The 23464-nt window shown below is 43.1% G+C and overlaps 3 protein-coding genes and 1 long non-coding RNA gene across 9 annotated transcripts; 3 read left to right on the forward strand and 1 right to left on the reverse strand.

Moving 5' to 3' along the window:
* Positions 1 to 4544: 4544 nt before the first annotated feature.
* On the forward strand, positions 4545 to 5230 carry LOC112271112. The gene is made up of 2 exons (XR_002963993.1): positions 4545 to 4647; positions 4755 to 5230. It is a non-coding gene; the product is annotated as an uncharacterized LOC112271112 (long non-coding RNA).
* Positions 5231 to 6003: 773 nt separating this feature from the next.
* Positions 6004 to 14453, forward strand: LOC112270529 (probable pectinesterase 53). The gene is made up of 3 exons (XM_024458161.1): positions 6004 to 6148; positions 13611 to 13783; positions 13915 to 14453. The coding sequence occupies exons 1-3, from the start codon at positions 6052 to 6054 to the stop codon at positions 13936 to 13938; spliced, it is 294 nt and encodes a 97-aa protein (XP_024313929.1). The 5' UTR covers positions 6004 to 6051; the 3' UTR covers positions 13939 to 14453.
* Positions 6708 to 10733, reverse strand: LOC100843962. 4 transcript variants are annotated; one of them, XR_002962764.1, is made up of 8 exons: positions 10388 to 10733; positions 9176 to 9264; positions 8656 to 8704; positions 8273 to 8581; positions 7931 to 7979; positions 7755 to 7841; positions 7506 to 7630; positions 6708 to 7068 (listed from the first exon to the last, which is right to left on the reverse strand). XR_002962764.1 is itself a non-coding variant. In XM_024458160.1 (8 exons), the coding sequence occupies exons 1-8, from the start codon at positions 10592 to 10594 to the stop codon at positions 7011 to 7013; spliced, it is 981 nt and encodes a 326-aa protein (XP_024313928.1). In that variant the 5' UTR covers positions 10595 to 10720; the 3' UTR covers positions 6708 to 7010. The 4 variants fall into 4 exon arrangements, 2 of the variants coding, with proteins under 2 accessions (XP_024313928.1, XP_003567711.1); XM_024458160.1 differs by having other exon boundaries at positions 7747 to 7841; positions 10388 to 10720; XR_001405965.2 differs by lacking the exon at positions 9176 to 9264 and having other exon boundaries at positions 10388 to 10683.
* A 1449-nt stretch (positions 14454 to 15902) lies between the features above and the next one.
* On the forward strand, positions 15903 to 20803 carry LOC100844265. Of its 3 annotated transcripts, none has more exons than XM_014899786.2 (7): positions 15903 to 16269; positions 16667 to 16764; positions 17320 to 17406; positions 18450 to 18596; positions 19831 to 19857; positions 20264 to 20359; positions 20448 to 20803. In XM_014899786.2, the coding sequence occupies exons 1-7, from the start codon at positions 15918 to 15920 to the stop codon at positions 20646 to 20648; spliced, it is 1008 nt and encodes a 335-aa protein (XP_014755272.1). In that variant the 5' UTR covers positions 15903 to 15917; the 3' UTR covers positions 20649 to 20803. The 3 variants fall into 3 exon arrangements, with proteins under 3 accessions (XP_014755272.1, XP_010230891.1, XP_003567712.1); XM_003567664.4 differs by having other exon boundaries at positions 15931 to 16269; positions 16546 to 16764; XM_010232589.3 differs by lacking the exon at positions 18450 to 18596 and having other exon boundaries at positions 15927 to 16269; positions 16546 to 16764.
* The last annotated feature ends 2661 nt before the right edge of the window (positions 20804 to 23464 follow it).

Raw genomic sequence — 23464 nt, forward strand, 5'->3', positions numbered from 1 at the left:
AGGCGACCACATTAGTATCCAGGACGCCGTCAATGCTGCCCCGGCAAACAATTTTGTAGGCACCGTCATACAGATCAAACCCGGCATTTACAGGCAAGTTACCTTAAAATGATACTATAGTACTCCAGATATCTTCTGATTTGGGAGCTGGTTGCAAGGAGAAGATCGGGGTGGTCAGGGACGATGCCAGAAATTCGGCATGACGGGCAACAATGGAGCTAATTTAGCGCAGGGGAGCGGTGCCCCCCTCCCCCAACCTTTTTTATCTCTTTGTATAATCATTTAGTAATTCCTTTATAATTAGTTATAGTTGCACAAAATTAGTCGCAGGGTTCAGCTTCGTTCGATGCAAGCTGACCGGCGTCGGGGTCGGGACGTCCATCTGGGACGGCTATGGGTCCCTATTCCTATGTTATGTTCGGCCTGAGCTACATGTCAAGCACGGTGAGCCCCTAGGGATGGGACGACTGGGGCGACCACCACAAGCAGAGGTGAGTGACTTGACTTAGGCCCTTGAATTTATTTACAGTTGTATTAGCATATCCCATAAAACAATATTGTTAGGGCTGACGTGTTTTGACCTAGCTCTGCGTGTGTTGTCCTGTGTTCATGTGCACGTGCATTGCAGGACGGTGTTCTATGGGAAGAACCGATGTTACGGTGAAGGATCGAAAACTGGTGGCAGGGTTTCGTGGTCTCGCGACCTCTGGCAGACCGAAATAGCGTCGTTCATCAAGGTTTGGGTTGGAGGACAATAATGGCTTCGGTAGAGAACGCATCAATCTATCTCTGCCGCCAGCGTTCCTCTCTCCTCCGTCTCCTTGGCTCGTCTCTCCCTGTGCTCGGCCGCCGTAGCTGTCGCCTCCGTCCGCTTGATTCTGTCGCGATCGGCCTCCGCGGTGCCATGTTGGCCCCCGGAAGAGGAGGAATGAAGAGACGATTGAGGCTGAGTTCTAGTGTTACTGTCGCGATCACAATTTGCTTTTTTTTTCTTTCAAATTAGTATTATTGTTATGATCACATTCTGGTCTTTGTTTTTGGTTTTTACTGAAAGATCCATGTTGTAGATACCAAGACGAAGAACATGAACTATTTATAAAGCTGGATAAATGTTGCAAGTCTATGTATGCCACCTTTTCGAAAACCGAACTTCACTGGCATCAGAACAAATATCTTAAACCCTCGTTTTGCATTGTTAGTAAATTGGTATGATTAAAGTTGAAATTTTGTAGACGACTAAATGAGTACATGTAGTTTTTAACTCTATACTAAACTGTTGTATGCAGTACATTTTTGCATGTTTAATATTAGTAGTAACGTGTCTTGCAATTGATCCGCAGAGCTGGCAAATGTACTAGGCTGGAACCCAAAAGTGCCACCAATTGTTTGGTATACACGAGCTTCCATGATTTTTCTTATTTGCCAAGATGTTTCAATCTTTTTCTTTTTGTTTCGATCTTTGTGCTGAAGGACTTGTGTGATCCAAAACTTGTAAAGATGATGAGCTCCACGGCGAAAGTTAATCCATGTTATTAAAACTAGCACGAATTTCTTAATTTAATTGATTGGTTACAGAAAGTATAATTTCAAATTTAATGCGGGTAATATGTTGGAACATAAATTTAAGTTTGTGAGAATGGATAAAAAATGCTCAGAATTAAACTTATTTGTATATTACCATACTAAGTGCCAAAATATTACATGTATCTAGACGTATTTTAGTATGGATAAAGTTAATTGCACCACTGGCCTGACAACTTGAGAGATGGGAGCAGTTTAGTTTAACAAGTTGCAAAATGAGCAAAACTAGTCTTATAAGTTGAGATTCGGATTGCTTAGAAGTCCAAACCAATCAGGCGTTGACACGTGTCCTGTGTTTTTTACTGAAAACGCCATGCAGTTATTGCGCATCCCACTCACCTCCTGAGACGTGGCCATCAGGTCCGAAGGAGGCGGTGCCTGCGAGGTGGACAACTCCTGGGTGAACCATGCCGGCGATTCCCGGGTGAAAATCCAGTAGAGGAAACTCTCCTTCGTCTCGAATGGCCTCATTGGTCGGCATGTATACAAATTGTTCCTGTATGGGGGGCTTTTTTGCAGAATTTCCACGGCCCGACGGGACTCCCTCTAGCTGTCATGTGTCCAATTTAGACTAATTGGACTAAAATGCTCCCGAATCTCAACTTTTCGGACTAGTTTTGCTCTTTTGCAACTGCTCTCACCTCTCAAGTCGTTGGACGAGTGGTGCAATTACCTCGTATGGATACGTCCATATTTAAACAAATTTGAGTCATTTAATATATAACGGAGGAAGTACTTGTTTTCTCGCTCCAAGTTGTTATGTTCGCTCCTGTTACTCGAAAATACGAACGAGGTTTTAGCCCGGAGTTTTCAATTTCATTGAAATGGCAAATACACTAGCGTAATGCAAAGGAATTCACTCCAATTGAACTCCCTTCCGGAAAGCAAGGGAACATAGAGTGAAATGCTGCGGCAAATTCGTTAGTGATTTCCCTAGCGGACGAGGGCGCTGATTGATGCCCGATCATTTTGCAAATAAGAAACAAAACATAATTTAGGAGAGCTCACTTTTGCAGATAAACCGGTACGTACGTGCATGATTGTTGAGCGCTTAACGCTCTAGTCGTGGGATTAAATGTGCAGCACACGACTTTATCGGGTTCGCAACCACAACCGGTTTTAAAGGGTGATCATGATACGACGTGAACATTTCAACTTCCGTCTCCTACCTTCATCGATTAGTTTGCCGCGGTATGTGGAATGTGGGCGCTCATGTCGTATTCTTCGTTTGGCTCCTCGTCCGGGGTGTCGCATGCAGCTCATCAGTTGAAGTGGTGACTGCAATTTCACCTTGTACCACCCAGCGAGGGAGATAGGAAATTTTAAAGCATGGGCTAGCTTTCTCATGTACAATATTTTCTCCTGTACTCACTATTTTCATAAAAGTTGGCACGTTTTAAAGACGAATATATTAATATAAAGAGTAAAATACATTATATATGGTCTTAATTCTATTTTAAAGCTGACGTCAAGTTAGTCTCTAAACTTTGGTAGTGCACGTTGGCCTAATTTTTTTTTATGTTGTTCATGACAGGTCATAGTTGTTTATGCGCACGTCTGGACGGGTGATGGGGCCGTTTGGCCAACGCCAGTAGCTCTGGACCACCTGTCAAGTAAATTTGGCATCATTTACACTGTAACGAAACGGAAACTAAAACTAATACTTAACACCCGTGCCTTCCCTAGCCGCCACATCCCACAGTCCTCATAGATCATCTCGTATTCCGGCCGGTCGGCAAGCAACGGCATCCTTGCCTCCTCTGCGCTTGGTGCCATAGTTGGTCTTCAAAGGTTAAGATTTGGTCAACCGGCAGTGGCACTATGTTTGGTGATGGTGGCATTGTGCGGGTCAAGAATAAGGTTTTTCCAACTCCTCATCCTCCACCTCGTCGACAACGATCTGGCCGGTGGCGTTGAGGAGTAGAGGGCGGTTGGTCGCCGCTCCTCTGGAGTAGTGGACCTAGGTTTGTGTTTTTGTTTTGCACGTAGCCTGCATGTCTCGGTTTATTTGTTCATTTTGCGATCGGCGAGGCTCGGCCAGTTTCGACCCCATCGTGGAGTTAGTGAGGCTAGGTCTTCTCTGATCTATCTGGCTGGATCTAGGATGGTCATCCAACGTTCTCCATTATCTTCTTCTTGGGGACAGTTATTTGTTTTTCAGATCACTGTCACCGGCGTCTTCTGACTCCGACCGATGACTTCACGGCTGCTAGATCAATAACTTTTTCCTGGCTCCGACATGGTTTGGTGGTCTAGAGTCAGCATGTAGTTTCGCTCACGGCGCGCCATCGCGAGTGCAGAAAGAAGACAACGACGTTTACCTACAAGAACTTGCGTGTAATTTTCTTTTATTTTAAAGATGGTTATGTAAGGGTTGGTTGATTTAATATATGGCTTTGGCCTTTTCGAAAAAAAACTAAAACTTAACATCAATGCCAAATTAGTACTATGTGGCAAATTCTGCATTTTGGCGGACTGTGGATGCTCTTAAATTATGTACATTGGCAACACACCTGTACGTATCGTAGTGGCCCTATCTCAGCTCTACAGCTCTACGATCATATCTAATTAGATTGTGAAAAATAACAAGCATTGCTAGACAGGGTACAAAGTTGGAAAAAAATAAATTAGGTATTTTCTATCAATTTTGGACAACTACGGAGGATAAAGTGAAATTCACTCTCAAAATATCCCGTATAATATTGTGTGGACCCCAAAACTAGCAGTAGGCCATGGCCATGGATGAGACTAGATATGACTTTCGATTGAAAAATGCATGGAGGGTACACCGAAGGCCCACGGTTAGGTTTCATGCATGCCCAATTGCCCATATCCAACTAACTGGTCACCGTGCACCATTGCTAGCCACAGCTAGCAAGGAGATCGACATGTGTGTTCATTTAAGTGTAACCTTTGGTGAGTCAGTCACATGATCAGCATGTAGTGTCGGCGAGCGAATGGTCATAATGTCATTTGCATTGTTGAGATCGAGGACAATCAGGGCGAATTTGGATTGCACTGGTTGGAAAATGCATAAACAAGAAAAACACGATGCTGAGATCTCAGGTATTCGCAATTCCCTCTCATTTGGCAACCCTCCTTTCATCATTTGGTAAAAATGAAATGAAATTCAGTTTTTGATAAGATTTTATTTGGTTAAATTTGAATGTCAGGTTAAAAAAAATATTTCTCTGTCACATGGATTTATAGAATGAGAGACAAATTCAAAGAAATGGAGCCTTTTACAGTGGAATTGGGATCAGGTATAGATGTGATTTCATCCAAATTTCGGATTGGATTTTTGTATCCAATTCCGTGTCAGCCAAACAAGTTGGTTCATGTAAACCAGAATGAATTTCAGGATTCTGGAGCCAAACGGGCTGTAAAATCTTCAAAAAGAATTTCCAGCATCAGAGAGAGAGAGAGATGCATAGGACTATTTCTAAGAGGAAAACAAAATGAGATCTGATTTCCTGGTTATTTTCCTATAAAATTGAAACGTCGGGATCAGGTTAGCAAATTGGCAGACGGCAGTTCGAGATTTCCTACTTCGAGGACTAAATTCTAACGGCTTGACAAGTTCAGTGATCACCTATGTAATTTCCTCTTATCCTGAGTATATGTGAATAATGGATCAAATTTCGCTGTCCGGGTATTTTCCTGAATAAACTCTTGACTCTATTTGAAACTAGGACGGTATCTGATCGTCTTCGAGCCCCCAACTTTCGTTCTTGATTAATGAAAACATTCTTGGCAAATGCTTTCGCAGTTGTTCGTCTTTCATAAATCCAAGAATTTCACCTCTGACTATGAAATACGAATGCCCCCAACTGTCCCAATTAATCATTACTCCGAAACATGGCATATAACCTTTGGACAGAAAGATCTTTAGTCAGTTAACACTCAACAACACTCGACATTGCTCTTATATCCAGCCGGGATATCGGAGAATTGGAGAGTGAGTTTGTCAGTCTTTCATGGAACAACGTGTCATCTTTGAATCTTTCATGCAATACTGCTGATGCCAACTTGGATCAGAAATGGCAGCTACAAGGATTATCATCGATTGAATTGGAAGCCGACGTGAACGCACGGGCAACGTCGCCATCGTCTCGCATTCTCGCTGGAGGGCGGAGGCTGGAGCAAAGGCACGAAGCCTTCTCAACCCACGAGGCAAATAATTGTACGTACTGTAGGGGATTTCCATAAAATGTGTTTTAGTAGGTGAAAGGGATGATTCAGATGTGAAGACAAAATTTCAGACACTATTCATACCTGGATTTGTCGTTTTTGTGTAACGTGTCGCTCCACTCAGCCACACGACGCGTTTGGCACGAGCGAAGATCTAACTCTCGTTAAGGGCAGCAACCGGCTCTATTTATAGGCTTGTAGTGCTTTTCTTTTCGTGTAGACAACCGAGGTGATACTAAACACAATGCCTGAAGCCAGCCAAGCTCGTCCCAGCCTTTCATGATGAAGCAATCTAAGGACAAAAGGAGAGGCATTCCCTGGCTGTATGGGCCCAAGGCCCAAGCAATCAACAATCAGCCCAAGGCCCCACAGAAAGGTAGATCGGATTGATCTTTTTTCCTTTTCTATTTTCAAGATAGTTTCTTTTCCCTTCTTTATTAGTTCAGATCGATCAGTTGTGCACATTCACAACCAAGCTCAAAAATTAGAAAGGAACTTATGTGTGAGAATTTTGAGACAAGTAAATTATTGTGTGCACTATTATTCATATTGTCATATCTTTATAATTTTTTGCAGTATTTAGTTAAAAAAATATGATTTTATATCTAAAGCGGTTCGACGAAAAAAAACTGAACCGAGACCCTCACCGGTTCGATCACCGATCCAGTTTTCAAAACTAGGGTTATAGGAGCCCAAGTCGATTTACAAGGATTCATTTTTAAGGGACTTACACTTGCTGTAAAGATTATGTTGTTGTCTTTTCTATAACCGTGAATTTCCTTGTGTATTATGTTTAAGAGTCCGTGGCAACACACAGCCACTGTGATAGTACATATTTAATTAGAGTTTGAAATTTTGTGGGACTGTATAACACATACCTAACGAACTCATTGAAAACTTTTTAGGAACGGTAGTAGGGATGGTAGCACTAGATATTCTGTTGAGGTGAAAGCTCCCTGATATGCACCAATATAGCGTTTCACCTGATACATTGCCCAATTTATATTCTGCAATGCTAGTAACTAGGGAGCTGGGCACAATAATTCCCATGCAAACAGAGAGTACATTGAACACGAAAATGGGGAACACATGTTGCGACTGAGGATACTGATCCTTTCTCGCGAGTATTTACCGAGCCAGAACTGGGGTTCACCTCGCTACGGCATTGTCCATTCTTACAAATGTCGGTACAACAGAAATGACCTTGTAAGGGTCAGCCCAGACACTCCCAAGCCAGATCATCCTTCTAATGACGCCTTGCATGGTAAGCCTCTTATCGTGTGCTTGCACTGGAACCTACAAGAGATAATACAGATTAATTTAACAGGTTCGACTTTAAGAAAGAATAGATTCGTTGCAGTCAAAGCACTATCACACGAACAACATCTTGAGAACAATTTAATTACATGATAAATCAATAAGGCCCCGTTTGTAAACTCAATACCAATCCCCCACAAAAAATACATTCAATCCAAACCAGGCCTAACTAGGTGAAAACATAAAATGTAAGAAGTTTGACCTCAAACAAGATACCTCTGCAAGGTGCAATGCCCAGAGACAAAAAAAAAGTTAGGACATACTACATGCAATTTAGAAACATAACCTGAGAAACACTTTATGATGCAGTAAATAAGGAAAATAAATAAATGCAATGTAGGATTCACCATACTAATGCCTCGCAAAAAATACATTCAATCCAAACAGGACCAAAGACTCAATGAACTATGTGTTACCAGATAACATCTGAAGGAGAAGATTCTGAATTGCAACATGAAGCATCCAAGATTGATGCAACATGCTCATTATTCGTCTGATAGCATGATGAATTGCATTTTATGGACATATGCTTGGGTACAACCTGTTGATAAAAGTATAATTTCATGTGTTTATCTCCGAAAAAACTGGATAGTTCGCAAAAGAAAGTTGATAAACAATAAAGAACAGTGCAAGTTAGCTGCCATAAAAGAACAACACCTTCTTACTGTAACGAAAATCACGTTTTGGCAGGAAATCCAGGGGCAAGTTCAATGTACAGGGACATCTGACCAGAAGAAACAGCTTGGTAGGCCCTTCCAAAACAATGGGAGGAAAATCAATAAGCCAAAAGATGAATGCATCCCCAGCCAAGTCTTCAATACTAGAACAGAACAAACAATACCTGTGTATGATAAACTCCCTGCACCACCTGATATAAGAGCTCGGATGGCCTAGAATATACATTCTGTGTTATAAAAAGCACAATGCTTGCACCATATGGATGATAAGTGAAGAGAATAAAGCGGAGTTTACGGCACACACTGCTTATCATATGCCAAACAGCATCACAATAATAATTTATTTTGAAAGAGCAATTATTCATTTGACTGACAAATGTTGATGGCAAGAAAATAATTATATTATTATTTAGATCTTAATTTGATGTTACTCTAAGAAAACTAAATATTGTTAGCCTGTAGGGAAAATCATTCTTCATGCACTATTAAAAGAGAGAGTAGATCACCTTTCGAGAAACAGACTGAGCTAACTTGGTTGTCGCATGCTCTTTGGTACCTCCAGAATCAAATCTACCATGAGAAACTGTAATGTCATAGACAAACAAAGGCCGTACAAGGCTCCCACCAAGAATCAGGGCAATTCCTTCTATTCTAGAAACTTCATCAAGTGCTTGCTGAAGAGCGGAAAGTAAGGTAGAGATGCCATTCATTAACTTCTGCCGCTTCTTGATTCTGCACCTAACCTCCCTTTTTCGTGTGTTGTACTTCCTCTGATCAGAAGGTTTCAGTTCTGCTGGTGGTATTGCCATTTCTGTCTAGAAATAGCCATTAGTTAATAAAAGGTGAAAATAGATGACATCATAAACATACTTACTGAACACAGAAATACCATTTCCTCCTTTAGATCTGTAAATTCATTTTCAAGATTCTGCAAAACCCTGAAAAATGTAGAAATTTGAATGAACTTCAAATCCATGTGAACATTATAGGAGACAGTAAACAATTGTTCTATTTTTTTATTCTGCTAGGTGATGTATAAGCTAGAATGTATTCTGCTCATGTATGCTTCATTCTTTTTCATGGGTCCAGCACAAAAGTATAAACAGCACATTATCATCAGATTTTTTTTCATGGTTTCACTTTCATTGTCAGTGAATCATGCATTTAAAAAATGTATAACATAGCTACACTGTTTTGGAGATAGTAGTCCCAACCAAATAGGATCTGGGGGATGCACAATTGAATAATATTGGCTACTGACAAAGTCACTTGTCAACAGCTCCCAGTCGCCCTTGAAACAACACCGGGGAGGACATCGTGTTCACACAGAGCAAATACAGATTGAAACCATGACCGGACAAATGCATAACCAGAAATTTGACAAGGTCCACATTTCATGTGGGGCGTACCTATGTCCACTGCAAGAGGTCTGGCAAGAGGCGGGCTCTTGCCCTAGGAAATGCAGCCATATCAAATTACACATAAGAATCCCATTTATCTGTAAAGATAGAAGGTATTTCCAAGTTTGAGGCTTTCCATCCTTGGCATGTAAACTGGCTATATAATGACAGAACCTGTTTGATTATGAATCAAGCTAAGAATTAAGCCACATCTCCCTATTCCCTCTCGAATCCTGCCCTGTAAGTACAGCAACTCTGTCTCAGGATAGCATAGCACTGCAAGACTCCAAGGCCTTCCCTGTCATCCTAATGGCAGGCTGTCCACCCAATACACAGCCTCAATACCCACCACTTGACAACTCATCTATACGTCTATTATCAGTTGAGTGTAGATCCAACTCAATGGTATAAAACATACACTTCATCAAGTGCTCAAGTAGCAAGGATTGACTAGCCCCCTTAGAGGGCATACAGGCAAAATCTGGCAGGAATACTAAACATGGCCTTGCACGTGCACAATTCATCCCCAGTATGGTATCCACTTGGATCAGGATTTTTGTTCTCTACTGACAAGCCACTAAATTTCAGTGTCCACGAACATGCTGTGAACTAACCAAGGTAAACAATATAAAACAGAACAACTCAAGACGATAATAAGACACACCAAACATCAGTCGTTAATGACAAGTAGCATTAGGCTAATAGTGAATGCACAAGCTAAGACCACATGGAAAGGGAATTGATCGAAAAGGAATCAACTAAATGACCAAACTAAACCCACTTAAATCATCACACTGTAAATTGGGGTTACTCAGTTCAAAAGCGAAAATACTGGACGCCGCCAGATTGATGTCCATTCCAGAGATGGTTCAAATCCATGGATAATGGTTCAATCCACAAACTATTCGATCCGAGCCCTGATTTCTAATTTCCCACGAACGAAAAGTTCAAACTGGCGGACTTCTGATGGATTTGCGAAATTCACTCAAATCGTAGGCTAATTACATCAACAAGCACGAAGGTTGCTGAAACCTAGCTATAAGGATTTGGTCCAAACCATTCCAAAGTGGACCAAATTCGAAGACATATGACCTAAAATGAAATAGAAATGAGATTTCAACTGAATCCCACTAAATCCATCAGTACTCTAGAAGCTAGTGTTTGACAAAGATCAAACTAAACCCGACATAAACCCAAGAGAAGAGAGAGATTGGGGATTACGAGGGGATCTGGTGGTGCATGTACAGGACGAAGCCCAGGAGCTCCTTCACGATGTGGAACACTTCTGACCGCCGCAGCGCCGCCGTAGCCACTTGTACCTCCACCAATCCTGACCCCTGAGTCTCGTCGCCTCCGGAAGAACTCGTCGTCTCCATCTCGCCCTAGGGCGCGCCGATATTGAGATTTGAGAAAAATATGTTTCCTCATGGGTTGTGTTAGGTCCAACCGTCCAAGGAACGACGGGACATTTTTTTTTCTGAACGAATTCCAGTCATGAAGCCCAATTCCAGTCGGTTGTTTGAGCTAGTTTCGTGTTTGGTCCTGCATCTGCATGCGCCCAGTTCTTGGGGTGGAGGCCCTTTAGCGCCAGATCTGAGGGGCTTCTGACACCTTGAAGCCCATTAGAGGAGGGTGGACTGCTTGGCGGTCAGCTTCACGGAGCCTTGCTCGGTAAAGGCATGACGTGTCGTGTGTGTCCTGTCATCATCCACCGTTCATTGAAATCGGGCGGCCGGAAATAATTTTAAACACAACACGCACATTGCAACGTACCTTTGCTCGTCTGTGTCTGGATGCAGCAACTTGAATTCGCTTTCGATTCACTTTGAGTAAATTATTAAGTCAAGTTTTCTTTCTTCTTAATTTTTTGAGTAAATATCACAAAACCTCTAATCTCTGACGAACTGTATCGCAAAACTACATCTTTTGGTTTTTTTATCACTTAATCCGTATTCTTGGACCAAACTGTATCGCAAAACCCTAAATCTCGTTGTCAACTACGCTAACAGAAAAACTGACGGGCGGTGGCGGCCTCGCCTCCGTCCGGGATGACGAGCGGGCGGCACGGCTGGGCAGCAGGGCGGCGGAGCGGGGCAGTGGGGCTACAGGTGCGGCTGGGCTGTGGGCCTGGTTTGGGCTAGAATGCTCCCACCATGGACGGCGTAGGGGAGCAGAACGCTCATGGAAGAAACTCGCCAGCGGCGTCTAATACGGCAGAGCTCTACGAGGGTGGATCCGAGGGGGGAAATAGGGGGAAAGAAGGAGAAGCTCACCACGAACTCGTAGGTGGGGTCGGTCGGGGAAGAGGAAGCCGGTTGAGGCGAGTCAACGGTGAGGCGCGGCCACCGGAGGAGGAGCTCGGTGCGGGGGGCGCTCGATGTAGCCGAGGATGAGGGCGAGTGCGCCAAAGGGATCTTGGAGACGGCACGTTGTTTTTGCTGGCGTCGTCTTAGCGCGGGAGGTTGCAAGCATTGGCGCAGGCAGCGCTCCGCCGGTCTTGGGGAAGAAGACCCGCGGGAGGGGGCTTAGGGCAGGGCAGGTGTTACTATGGTAAGTAAGATTTCGTTTCAGAGGCCGACAGGTGGGGCCCCCATGGCAGTTTCCCTATTAGCAGCTTTGACAGCAAAATTACGGGTTTTGCGATACGGATTAGTCCAAAATACGGGTTAAGTGAAAAGGAAACGAAAAGGTGTACTTCTGTGATAAAGGATAAAGTTCGTCAGAAACTAGGGGTTTTGTGATATTTACTCTAATTTTTTTTACGGAATCTCCTTTTTCTTGAGCTTCGTGGCTCGTTGTCTTGCTTTATTTATGTCATGATTTTCTTAATTAAATGCTGAACGAAATGTCTAATTATTCAATAAGAATAAGGCAAGGTTTGTAAATTCTGATTTCCATGAAAATTTCGTAGGCCACAAGCCGTAGGTGAGATCCACAGGAATATATGCTTTGGCTCTACAACTACATTATTTCAGCTATCTTGTAGGAGAAATTAAGGAATGCATTGACATTTTTGTGAGAGTCATCTCATCCTCTGCGACGGCAGCCGCATGTCGGTCTCGAGTATTCTCCTCACGGTTGAACGGTCCGTCAAAGGCGACCACATGAGTATCTAGGACGCGGTCAATGCCGCCCCGGTGAACAACTCTGCCATCACACCGGGAATTTACAGGCAAGTTAGCTTAAAATGATAACTACATTACTCCAGATATGATCTGGGAGCTGGTTGCAAGGAGAAGATCGCGATGGTCAGGGACGACGCCAGAAATTCGGCACGACGGATAACAGCGAAGCTAAGTTAAGCCGAGGGGAGCGGTGCCCCCCTCCCCCAACCTTTTTTATTCTTTATATAATCATTTAGTAATTCCTTTTATAATTAGTTATAATTACACAAAAATTAGTTAGCCGGGGTTCAGCCTTTTTTGGTGCAAGCTGACCGGCGTCGGGGTTGGGACGTCCATCCTGGGACGGCCATGGTCCCTATTCTTATGTCGTGTTTGGCCTGAGCTACATGTCGAGGAGCCCACAAGGATGGGACGACGGTGGTGACCACCACAAGCAGAGATGAGTGACTTGATTTAGGCTCTTGAATTTATTTATAGTCGTACTGGCATATCCCGTCAAAACAATATTGTTGGGGCTGACGTGTTTTGGCATGTTTGTGCGTGTATTGTGGTGTGCTGTGTGCATGTGCATTGCAGGACTGTGTTCTACGGATAGTACCGATGTTACGACGAAGGATCGAAAACTGGTGGCAGGGTTTTGTGGTCTCGCGACCTCTTGCAGACCAAAGCAGCGTCGTTCATCACCAAGGCATGGGTTGGAGGACAACAATGGCTTCGGTAGAAAACATCGTCGCTTACCAGCTAGCCTAGTTAGCAAATCCAACATTCTCCAAAAATATTTCAACACCGCGGAAAAAGGAAAAGAAACAACCAAGCGATGGAGAAATGTATTTCTCGAATATAGTATGTGACAACAAAAGTGTTAGAATTTAAGATAGGCCTTTGGCCCAACTTTGAATTAATTCCTGCAAAATCTCAAAAGCTCATTCCTAAAGTGGGACGAGAGAGCGTGTATAGTCTCATCTTGCTTCTTTTAAAGAGAGTGAGACCAATATATAAAGAAAGTTAAGCCCAGGGGAGCGGTGCCCCCCTCCCCCGATGCAACCTTTTTTATTTATTTGTATCATCATTTAGTAATTCCTTTATAATTAGTTTTATTTGCAGAAAATTAGAGCATTTGCTCCTCCAGAATGTGAAAATTCTGAATTTGCCCCCCCCCCCTTAAAACTTGAAAATTCTAATTTCCACCCCCTCCCCCCAAAAAAACTTTTCATCAAGCTCCGTCACTGATAAGGGGGGGGGGGGGCAAGAAAAATCAAATCTGCAAAGATGAACTCCATAGAAATTGAAATCCATTTTTTTTCCTAATCTGAACACAGTTCGGCCGGGGTTTAGCTTCGTTCGGTGCAAGCGGACCGGCTTCGGGGTAGTGACGTCCATCCTGGGACGGCCATGCTGTCCCTATTCCTGTGTCGTGTTCGGCCTGAGCTACATGTCAAGCGCGGTGAGCCCCCAGGGGATGGAACGACTGGTACGACCACCACAAGCAGAGGTGAGTGACTTGACTTAGCCCTGAAATTTATTTACAGTTGTACTAGTATATCCCGTCAAAACAATACTGCTAGGGATGATGCGTTTTGACCTGGTTGTGCATGTGTTGAGAAGTGTGCATGTGCATTGCAGGACATAGTCTACGGGCAGTACTGATGTTACGGCGAAGGATCGAAAACTGGTGGCAGGGTTTCGTGGTTTGGCGATCTCTCACAGACCGAAGCAGCGCCGTTCATCACGAAGGCTTTGCTTGGAGGACAACAATTAATGGCTTCGGTAGAAAATGCACTATCTATCTCTGCTCCTAGCGTTCCTCTCTCTCCTCGTCTCCTTGGCTCGTCTCTTTTGCCGTCACCATTGTGGGCCCTGTGCTCGGCTGCCGAAGCTGTTGCCTCTTCCTGCTCGATTCCGTCATGATAGACCTCCACCGGCCATGTTGGCCACCGGAAGAGGAGGAAAGAAAAAAGGATCGAAGTTGATTTCTAGTGTTACCGTTATGATCACAGTTTACTGTTTGTTTTCTTTTCAAATTAGTATTGCTGTTATGATCACGTTCTGCTCTTTCTTTTTGTTTTTTACTAAAAGACCCATGTTGCAGATACCAAGACGGAGAACAGAAACTATTTATAAAGGTAGATAAATGTTGCCAGTCTATGTATCGGAACTTTGAATGCCAACTTTTTTTGTGCTAGAAAACCAAACTTCACTAGCATCGGAATACCTCATTTTGCATCGTTAGTAAATTGATATAATTAAAGTTGTGATTTTGTAGACGGCTAGATAAGTACATTTAGTCTTTGACTCTATACTAAACCGTTGTATGCAGTACATTTTTGCATGTTTAATATTAGTAGCAATGTGTGTTGCAATTGATCCGCAGAGCTGGCAAAATGTACTAGGCTGGAACCTAAAAGTGCCCCCATTTGTTTGGTATACATGAGCTTCTGTGATTTTCCTTTTGCCAAGGCCACTCCCAATGCATGGTCTCTTAGCACGTTATCTTAGGTGGTGATATTTGATAAGAGACAACCTTCACAATGCATAGTCTCTTAGTTGTTGTATCTTAAAATAGTTGAAACAATTAATGTTTTTGTCTATGTCATGTGCAAGAGTGATATATGTAGCAAGGGACCACAACTCTCTAATTAGCATGCCACGTCAGCAAAATGCCTAAGATTACATGCTAAGAGACTTGCATTGGTAGAGACCTAAAATGTTTCAATTTTGTTATTTTTGTTTCGTTCTTTGTGCTGAAGGATTTGTGCGTCCAAAACTTGTAAAGATATGGTGAGCACCACTGTGAATGTTAATCCTTGTTATTAAAACTAGCACGGATTTCTTAATATAATTGTTTGGTTATAGAAAGTATAATTTCAAATTTAATGCAGGTAATATGTTGGAAAATAAAGTTAAATTTGTGCAAATGGATAAAAAATGATCACAATTAAACTTATTTGTATATTACTATATTTTTTCTTATATGGTATGATTTTTTTTTCTATGTCGAGTCATCAGATACCATGATAAAACTTTGTGTTTTTTACCAAACAAGTAAGTGTGCACGTCCTATGATGTCAAATATGTCTAATAAATATGGAATGCATAATTATAAAGGTAGTAACTTAAAGGAGTAACATATGTATGTTACTGCTCTAAGTTACTCCCCACTATGATGAGCCTAAAAGGGAGGCATGAATTCATTCTTCAGTCATAATTAATCGCTAAATGCACACAGTTCAAAACATTTGTAGAGTATTCCGTTATTTGTTAGTCCAAAACATTTGTAGAGTATTTCATTATTTGTTAGAGCTGATTTAGTTGGACCTAATCGTGAAGTGAAAATCATTTGTGTACGTTTTGTGGGGTGACTTTAGAAAAAATAAAGTTGGAGCCGTTATAAGTTGTACTCTCTGTTCCTAAATACTTGTCGTTGTTTTAGTTCCAGTGGAACTAAAACAACGACAAGTATTTATGAACGGAGAGAGTAGAGATTTATAATAATTGAGAAGATTACTTCTCCCTCCGATCCTAAGGCAACCACAGTCACAACCATGAAAAAAAATAATTCCTTCGTCTCGTATTAATTAATTTTTTTTTAAGCATAGATACGTACATAAATACATATATTGAATCCGATGGGAGGGAGTACTGTGCTGCGGCAGATCGCCTGCTATCTTCTCTCTCTCCAAGGTTGGGATAATCCTTGGGCGCTTTTTTCTACCATTTGGCTCCACGTGGAAGATGAGACTGGGACGACCGCCCTGCTGCTGCATCACCCAGCTGCAGCCCGCCGCCGCCAGGCGCAGGCTGCGCCTGCTACCTGCTCGCGCCGCCAACACCTCCTCCAAGGCGGCCTCACGGCGAAGCGCGGTGCTTGGGCAGGTGGACGACGAGCTGCAGAAGGGGAACGACGAGGCCGCGCTGTCCCTCGTGCGCAGCTCGCTGGGCGAGGGCGGCGGGCTCCGGTGCTTTGGCGCCGCCAGGCAGGTTATTCCCTTGACACTGGATATTATCTTGGGTTCTTGATTGCACCAACGCGTTATCACGTCACGCTTTGATGTGCTGGTCCTTTCGGTTACTTAGATCGATGATGCAATTTTATTCGCGTCGGGTCGTCTCTGAATTAGAGCATTTTCGTGCGTTTCAAGTTTCCTTTTAACCTGTGTCACATGTTTGATAAGTAATACTTTCAATTACCCCCTTTTGAGATTGTTATCTTATGAATGCACTAAGTCTACTCTTTTCTACTGAAATCTCTTCTAGGTACCTCAAAGACTTTATAAACTAGATGAGCTAAAGCTAAATGGGATCGACACTTCTTCTTTTCTATCTCCTGTGGATCGTACTTTGGGATCAATTGAGAGAAATTTCCAAATTGCTGCAGTTCTTGGAGGGCTCTCTGTATCAGCTGTATTTGAGCTATCTCAATTCCAAGTTCTGTTTCTCTTTGTAGGTCTGCTATTTGTGTGGTCTGTTGATTTGGTGAGTTATTTACTGATCATATACTACATAGTATTTTGTTGCTGATTTGAACTGTTACTGTTTGCGTAGTTGCCATTTTCACAAAAGATTTTGGGCCATGCGATGCATGTTTTGGGACCACGTTGTTACGGTTGTGAGCAATAATCTTTAACTTTATATATTAATCCTTCAAAGGAGGATTCAGTTATTTGTTTGAACCGAAAAAATATTATATCACGTAAGGTTCTGGTTAGGTATAGCTCTGTAGTACTGTTCCAGTTCATCCTGATACGTACTTTGTTTAGTACCAGATACCAAGTAGCTTGAATTTGCATGCAATCTCTAACTGAGCAATCATACAAAGTTTATACATCTAACATTTAACTGTTTATATAAAGTTTATACATCCTTGCAGCCATTTAACTGTTTTTGTATGATTAGTTAGAAAAAAATATATGAAATGTAGAAGTTCATCTGTCTTTTTTTCATGCAAGAGACTCTAGCATTATTTAGTAACGTTATGATCACTTATGGTGAGCATGTCTTTCTTGAACTTACATGACTACAGCTTTGTAGATATATTTCAATGGAGGGGTAAGAAACTTGGTTCTCGACACAGTTGGTCATAATCTTAGTCAGAAGTACCACAACAGAGTTATTCAGGTATACTGACCCTGCATGGTGTGAACCTTTTTTGAGTTTGAACTATATGACATCGTCTTCTACTTGATGAAAAGACAATTCGCTAGGCACCAAAATCGATGAATGATAAAATGTTAATGTTTTTTGCACCTTGGCCTTAATTGTAACTACAATTTTGAAGAGAATGAATGAATAGTGTGGTTCGTTCAACACTGTCAAATGTCAATTGTGCGCCGTTCCTGCACAATAAGGGCATGAAGCATGTTCACATGAATGTAACAGAGTAATATTATGGCTGTCTAAATTTGGCAAGTATGGTTATGGAAGAATAGAAGTTTCTATGTATATAGCTTCCTAACAATTAATATAGTTTGATACTTTGTTACTAACAGTTAATATAGTTTCCTGCAGAGGATACCTGTCACGGGTAGGTAGAGAAGACCATCTTCTTTTGTGCCCTCCAGATCATCTAGAGAAGTCAGTAAAAAATATGTTATACAATGTGTTAACACTTAGTGTCTTCTATAGCAACTAAAGGTCGTGTTAATGTAAAATATGTGGTGATTGGACTTCATTAAAAAGCACATCACAGAGGGAAGACACCTTGTACAGTAGAGAAAATATCGTTCACCAAGGGAAGCCAACCTTTTCTGTTTTCTTTCTGTTTTCTCCAACTCAATAAAAAGTCCTGCGTGTTAGTCCTAAGAAAAGACTGACATCAACCAACTATGGATGCCCTCACTGGGAAATGAATGGTTATCTGAGCAGGTGTCCCTGGATCCCTTTATAGTCGAGGAGCTGTAGTTCAGTTGCCATGGTACAGTGCCATCTGGAGAGAAGGAAATGGGAAACCTAAAACTATTATGAAGTTAAATATGACCAAATAATACAGGAAACCATGAAGATCATTTGTTTCTTGTCATATGTTATACTTGTATAACTGTCATATTTTGATGTTCAAATCTGGCTAGAAAATGTCAAGTTGATCCCTTCTCTGATTTTTCTTTGTGGTAATGCCGTACATAATCTAAGTAACTAATATCCTAAATATGGAATATGTGAAGCATGAAGCTGGTCACTTTTTGATAGCGTACTTGCTTGGAGTGCTTCCGAAGGAATATACTATCACAAGTTTGGATACACTTATGAAGCAAGGATCACTAAATGTGCAAGCTGGGACAGCTTTTGTGGACTTTGAATTTGTTGAAGAGGTTAGTCTATTATCAGGCTTTAATGCTTCTGGAAATTGTGATAAGTGGTACTCTTTGAAGCAGGGTTTCATATTTCGGTTTGGAAAAAAAAACGAGACCTACCAAAATTCCTGAAATTTTGGATATTTCGGGCATACGGGCAACAAAATGTGCATGACGGGCCATAAATCAAACCAGATCAGTTCTTGAAACCAGACGCAGCCCTGCATCTTGAGCTGCCCACTGGCATAGCTAGAGGGGGTGCCAGGTGGTTCATGGACCACCCTGGGATTTTGCTATGGACCCATATACCCCTACATATTCAGCCCAGATAGGCGTGATGGATTGGTGTGGGCTGAACTGAGAAGGCAGCCCATTTTGAACTTTTGCAGCCCAACTTAAATTTATAGTAGTATGTTGAGATGTTATATTGTGGCAATAAAAATCCATCAATTACACCACCTTGGTTTAAAATGCTGGCTACACCACTAGAGCTGCCAATCATGTTTTTGCATCAGCTCTACGGCGAAGCTGCCGATTACCCAGCATCCAAACCAAATTAGCTGATGGCCCTCACAGAGAGGATGCTGGATGGGTGAGATCACTGAAAGAGAGAAAGCGTGGAGGGGGTCAGCACACTGCAGCTTGCTGGAGATTTTGTTCCGATGATGGGGAGCAGGTTACAGTGGAGGGAGCTAGCTTACTAAGGCGCTTCGGCCTGGCTGTAAGAGTGCCTAAATGGGCTTATCTAGGCCCAAAATCTGGCCGGACCGAAAAAAATTGCTGGTAGAAGAAAATTTCGTCAAAATTTTACTGGTAGAAGATCTGGGCCCACCAATTCTTTTGGAAATCTCATCGAAATTTTGAACCCTGCTTTGAAGTAACACCCAACACATTTGATTGGTCGCTATCTGATGTTAAACATTCCAAATGCATACCTACCTACCCTTGCTTTGCTCCTTTATGTTCGTTGCACCTTGAAGTTTGGTTTAGTAGATACTTATTCTCCCTGTCAGTGTTTAATGGTATGTGAGGCATACCTTTTGAACTATAAAAAAACATAATGAAACTCACTGCAGCTGCAATGCATTAAATGTGTTAGCTATTGTGTGGGCGGATATTCACCTTTTTGTGCGCTCTGATAACATTTTGTAGGGTACATTTGATGTTGTTAAGCTATTGTTCTACTATATCTTTTCCTACAAGGGAGTTAGTTATCTATGAACTAAACCTAATGGTTAGTTTTCTTTTGCAGATCAATACAGGCAAGCTGTCTGCAATGGTGAGGATTTCTATAAAATCTTGTTTTCTGCAAAGAATGTAGAATCTTCTGTAAGATGTGATTCGTTGTCCTTTAAGGTCTACAATATACAAGGTATAAACTGATTATATTTTTTACGCTGAACATTAAAAATATGCAAATGAGAGAGGCTTTATTGACTAAAGTGACATCAGGCAAGTACTTCTCTCTATGCAATGGTCTCTGGTTGCATGTACTTCAAATTGGAAGTTAAATGCCACGTTAATGTATAATTTGTGTATTCTGAGATGGGAAGAACTGCGACATAAACTACTGGTTTTTCAGTGAATAACTATGTATAGATAATAAGGCATCCCACAATGTAGTTTTCTGGTAAAACTCATTGATATTTGTGATTGACCTGGCTATAAATTTGGTGTCATGGCAGATGCTGAACAAGTTCTCATGCATTGCACTGGCTGGAGTGGCAACAGAGTATCTTCTGTATGGATACGCTGAAGGAGGACTCGCCGACGTTAACAAGGTTTCGGGCATTAGTTTGCTTCTGTTCTGATTTCACACCTGATGCATATCCCCATCTTCTCATTTGTTCCATTTCTTTTCGTTAACAGCTCGATGGATTGTTCAAGAGCCTGGGTTTCACCCAAAATAAAGCTGATTCACAGGTGAGATGGGCTGTGCTGAACACTGTTCTGATACTGCGTCGACATGAAGACGCCAGATCCAAGCTTGCAGAGGCAATGTCATCTGGGAGATCTGTCGGATCCTGCATTGAGGTCATAGAAGAGAATGTAAACACCGAGGATATTTAGTACAGTAGTAGCTATGAATACAACGCACACTGGTGTCCAACATACAGCTTGTGGAGATACTTGTCGATATCTCATTGATACCATGGGAGATTTAAGGGTTTTGACTCTATTGAACTTCATCATATTGAAAAGTTAGCATCCACACACTGATAGTACGTTTCATCGAAATCATGGTACTAAATCGCAATGGCGTTTATCGACTACCGGCCGCCGGCACCATGGTATCCGACCACTCGGTCATCCCATGGAAGATGCGGGGGTGATCGTTTTTCTGCGGTATCTCTCCGTCCTTTGCTGGTTCCTCCAGCGACAACCAGTGTTGAAGATAGCCGCTGCTCCTCTTCTTCCTCTTCCTCAAGGGTTTTCTCCGGCGGCAGGAATCTTTTTTTTTTCAACCCGGGATCTCTCCCCTTACCATTTACGAAAAACGGGAATACAAAGTTGTTCAGATCACAAATTAGAATGAGGGAAACAAAGGGGAGAAAGTTCCAAGCACACTAAGTGGACAGAAACCTGCTGACCAGCCCGGGAACTGACTACAAGACAAAAACATGTCTCTGATCTAGCCTAGCAATGTTTAGCAGTTCACATATCCAGAGAAACATATTACAACCAAAACACACATCAAATTCACAATAGACTCGCAGACTTCATAGCATACTTCCAAAACATCCAACCGACCGATTCATCAACACCCTTCAGCACCAGCATCAGTCAGTCGAGGAACAGCCAAGATGTTGGTAGGCGCCGCCACGTCCATGTTGTCCCCACCCATCCGACGCATCAGCTCCTAAGCCTGGGTCACCAACTGCTTTGCACCGGCACGGAGAGTCTCAGCATCATCAGGGTTCTGAAGACCTGCCCAAGACATCAAGAAAGCACAAGCTGCAAAAATAATCTCGAAGGGGGATCTGAGAACATAATGATCAAAAGTAACTCTGTTGCGACAGTTCCAGGTGGCCCATAACAAAGCAGCCAAACCAACAACATAAAATTTCATCCCATGAGGAAGAAAGGCATAAATCCAAGCAAAGTATTGCCAGACAGAGTTAGGCAACATATTTGTATGAAACAGGGAGCTCAGCCACTACTACAAAACGGTCTATATGCAACGCCACATCAGTAACGGGTCCGTCAGTGTCAGTCGCGGCCACGACCGTTACTGATGAACCGAGCGGGCATCATCCGTCCCCGCCCAGCCACACATCAGTGGCGGTCGTGTCGCGCGACCGCCACTGATGAACACTCATAGCTCGCGAGTTACATTAGTGGCGGTCGGTTAAGGGGCGACTGCTCCGACCGTTACTGATGTGCACACGATTATCAGTAACAGTCGAGAAAACCTCGACCGACACTGATGTAACTCGCGTTTTAAATACGTTGTGCGGAGCCGCCGCTGGTCGCGCCGCGCGTTGGGACAGACCAGCTGCGGCCCCTTCCTCTCCGGCGACGGCGAGGTGCCGCCCGACCGCGCCATGGCCGCCGGCACGCACCCCAGGTATGCCCTCCTCCCTCCCCCCTGCGCCGGCGGCGCCGCCTCCATGGCCGGCGAGCGCCCATGGCCGCCGAGCTCCATTTTTGGAGCTCCAGCGGCCGGCGCGCTCCGATCTTCGAGCCCTCAGCTTTCCTCTCCCTCCCGATGTCTCTCTCTCCCCCCCCCCCCCCGATCTCTCTCGCCGGCCTTCAATTTCTCTCAGAATTTTCCCAATTTCAAATTTTTGAGCTCCGCGGCCGCCGGCCGAAATGCGGCGTCCTCATCGTCACCCAGAGCTTCCCTCTCGCTTGCGTGCTCTCTCTCCCTCCTGATCTTTCTCGCTAGCCTCTAATTTCTCTCCGAATGTCTCTAATTTCAAAATTTTAGTTAGCTCCGGTTAATTAGCACATTAATCTCCTTGTCAATGATTAGGCTAACTATTTTGCTTTTTTGTTTTCTTGTGTATTGTGTTGTAGATCGAAGGATCATTCTTGGATGTACGCCAAGCAAAGAATCAATGCTCGATGGATAACCGAATGGACGGTCTTTTTTGGAGTCGCGAAAGGTGATATGGAACGAAAAGGACTTTTGATGATGCGTTGCCCATGTCGCAAATGTGGAAACACATGCATGATGAAGCCTGAAGATGTTCAGATGCATGTGCTGGCATCGGGTTTTGTCGATGGTTATTCTCGCTGGACTTGTCACAGGGAGGATGCAGTTGATGTCGGTAGCGGTAGCGAAGATGATGATGTCCTGCGGTATGATCTGGCGAATGATTCCGAGGAAGAAATAAGGGTCGATGAGGAGGCTAATGTGGAAGGTGAAGTAACTCCACGTGGCAGGATTGCCGAAATGCTAGATGACCCATACCTACGGGAACAGCTGGAGGACCCCGAAGATGAGGCAGAGTATGCTCAGTTCAAAAAATTGTTGGAAGACACAAACACACCCTTGTATGATGGAGCTGGCGAAGAAAACAACGTGCTCGAACTGACGCTTGAAATTTTGAGGCTGAAGGGAGCATCATGCTGATCAGACAAGAGCTTCACGGGCTTGTTGAGTTACCTTGTTTCGGTTTTTCCACAGCCAAATGAGTTGCCCAAGAGCACATACGAGGCGAAGAAGATTACATGCCCGCTCGGATTGGATTGCGTGAAACATCATTCATGTCCAAACGACTGCATGGTATACATTGGAGAGTACGAGAATCATGAGAGCAGCCACATATGCGGTGCATCGAGATACAAGAAGAAAAATGCCAGAGCTAGCGAAGACGATGGGGAAGAAGTGATGAAGGGCAGGCCAGCAAAGACTGTCTGGTATCTTACGACAGGTGGCT

This window comes from Brachypodium distachyon, chromosome 2, assembly GCF_000005505.3.
Source record: "Brachypodium distachyon strain Bd21 chromosome 2, Brachypodium_distachyon_v3.0, whole genome shotgun sequence".
Lineage (NCBI taxonomy): Eukaryota > Viridiplantae > Streptophyta > Magnoliopsida > Poales > Poaceae > Brachypodium > Brachypodium distachyon.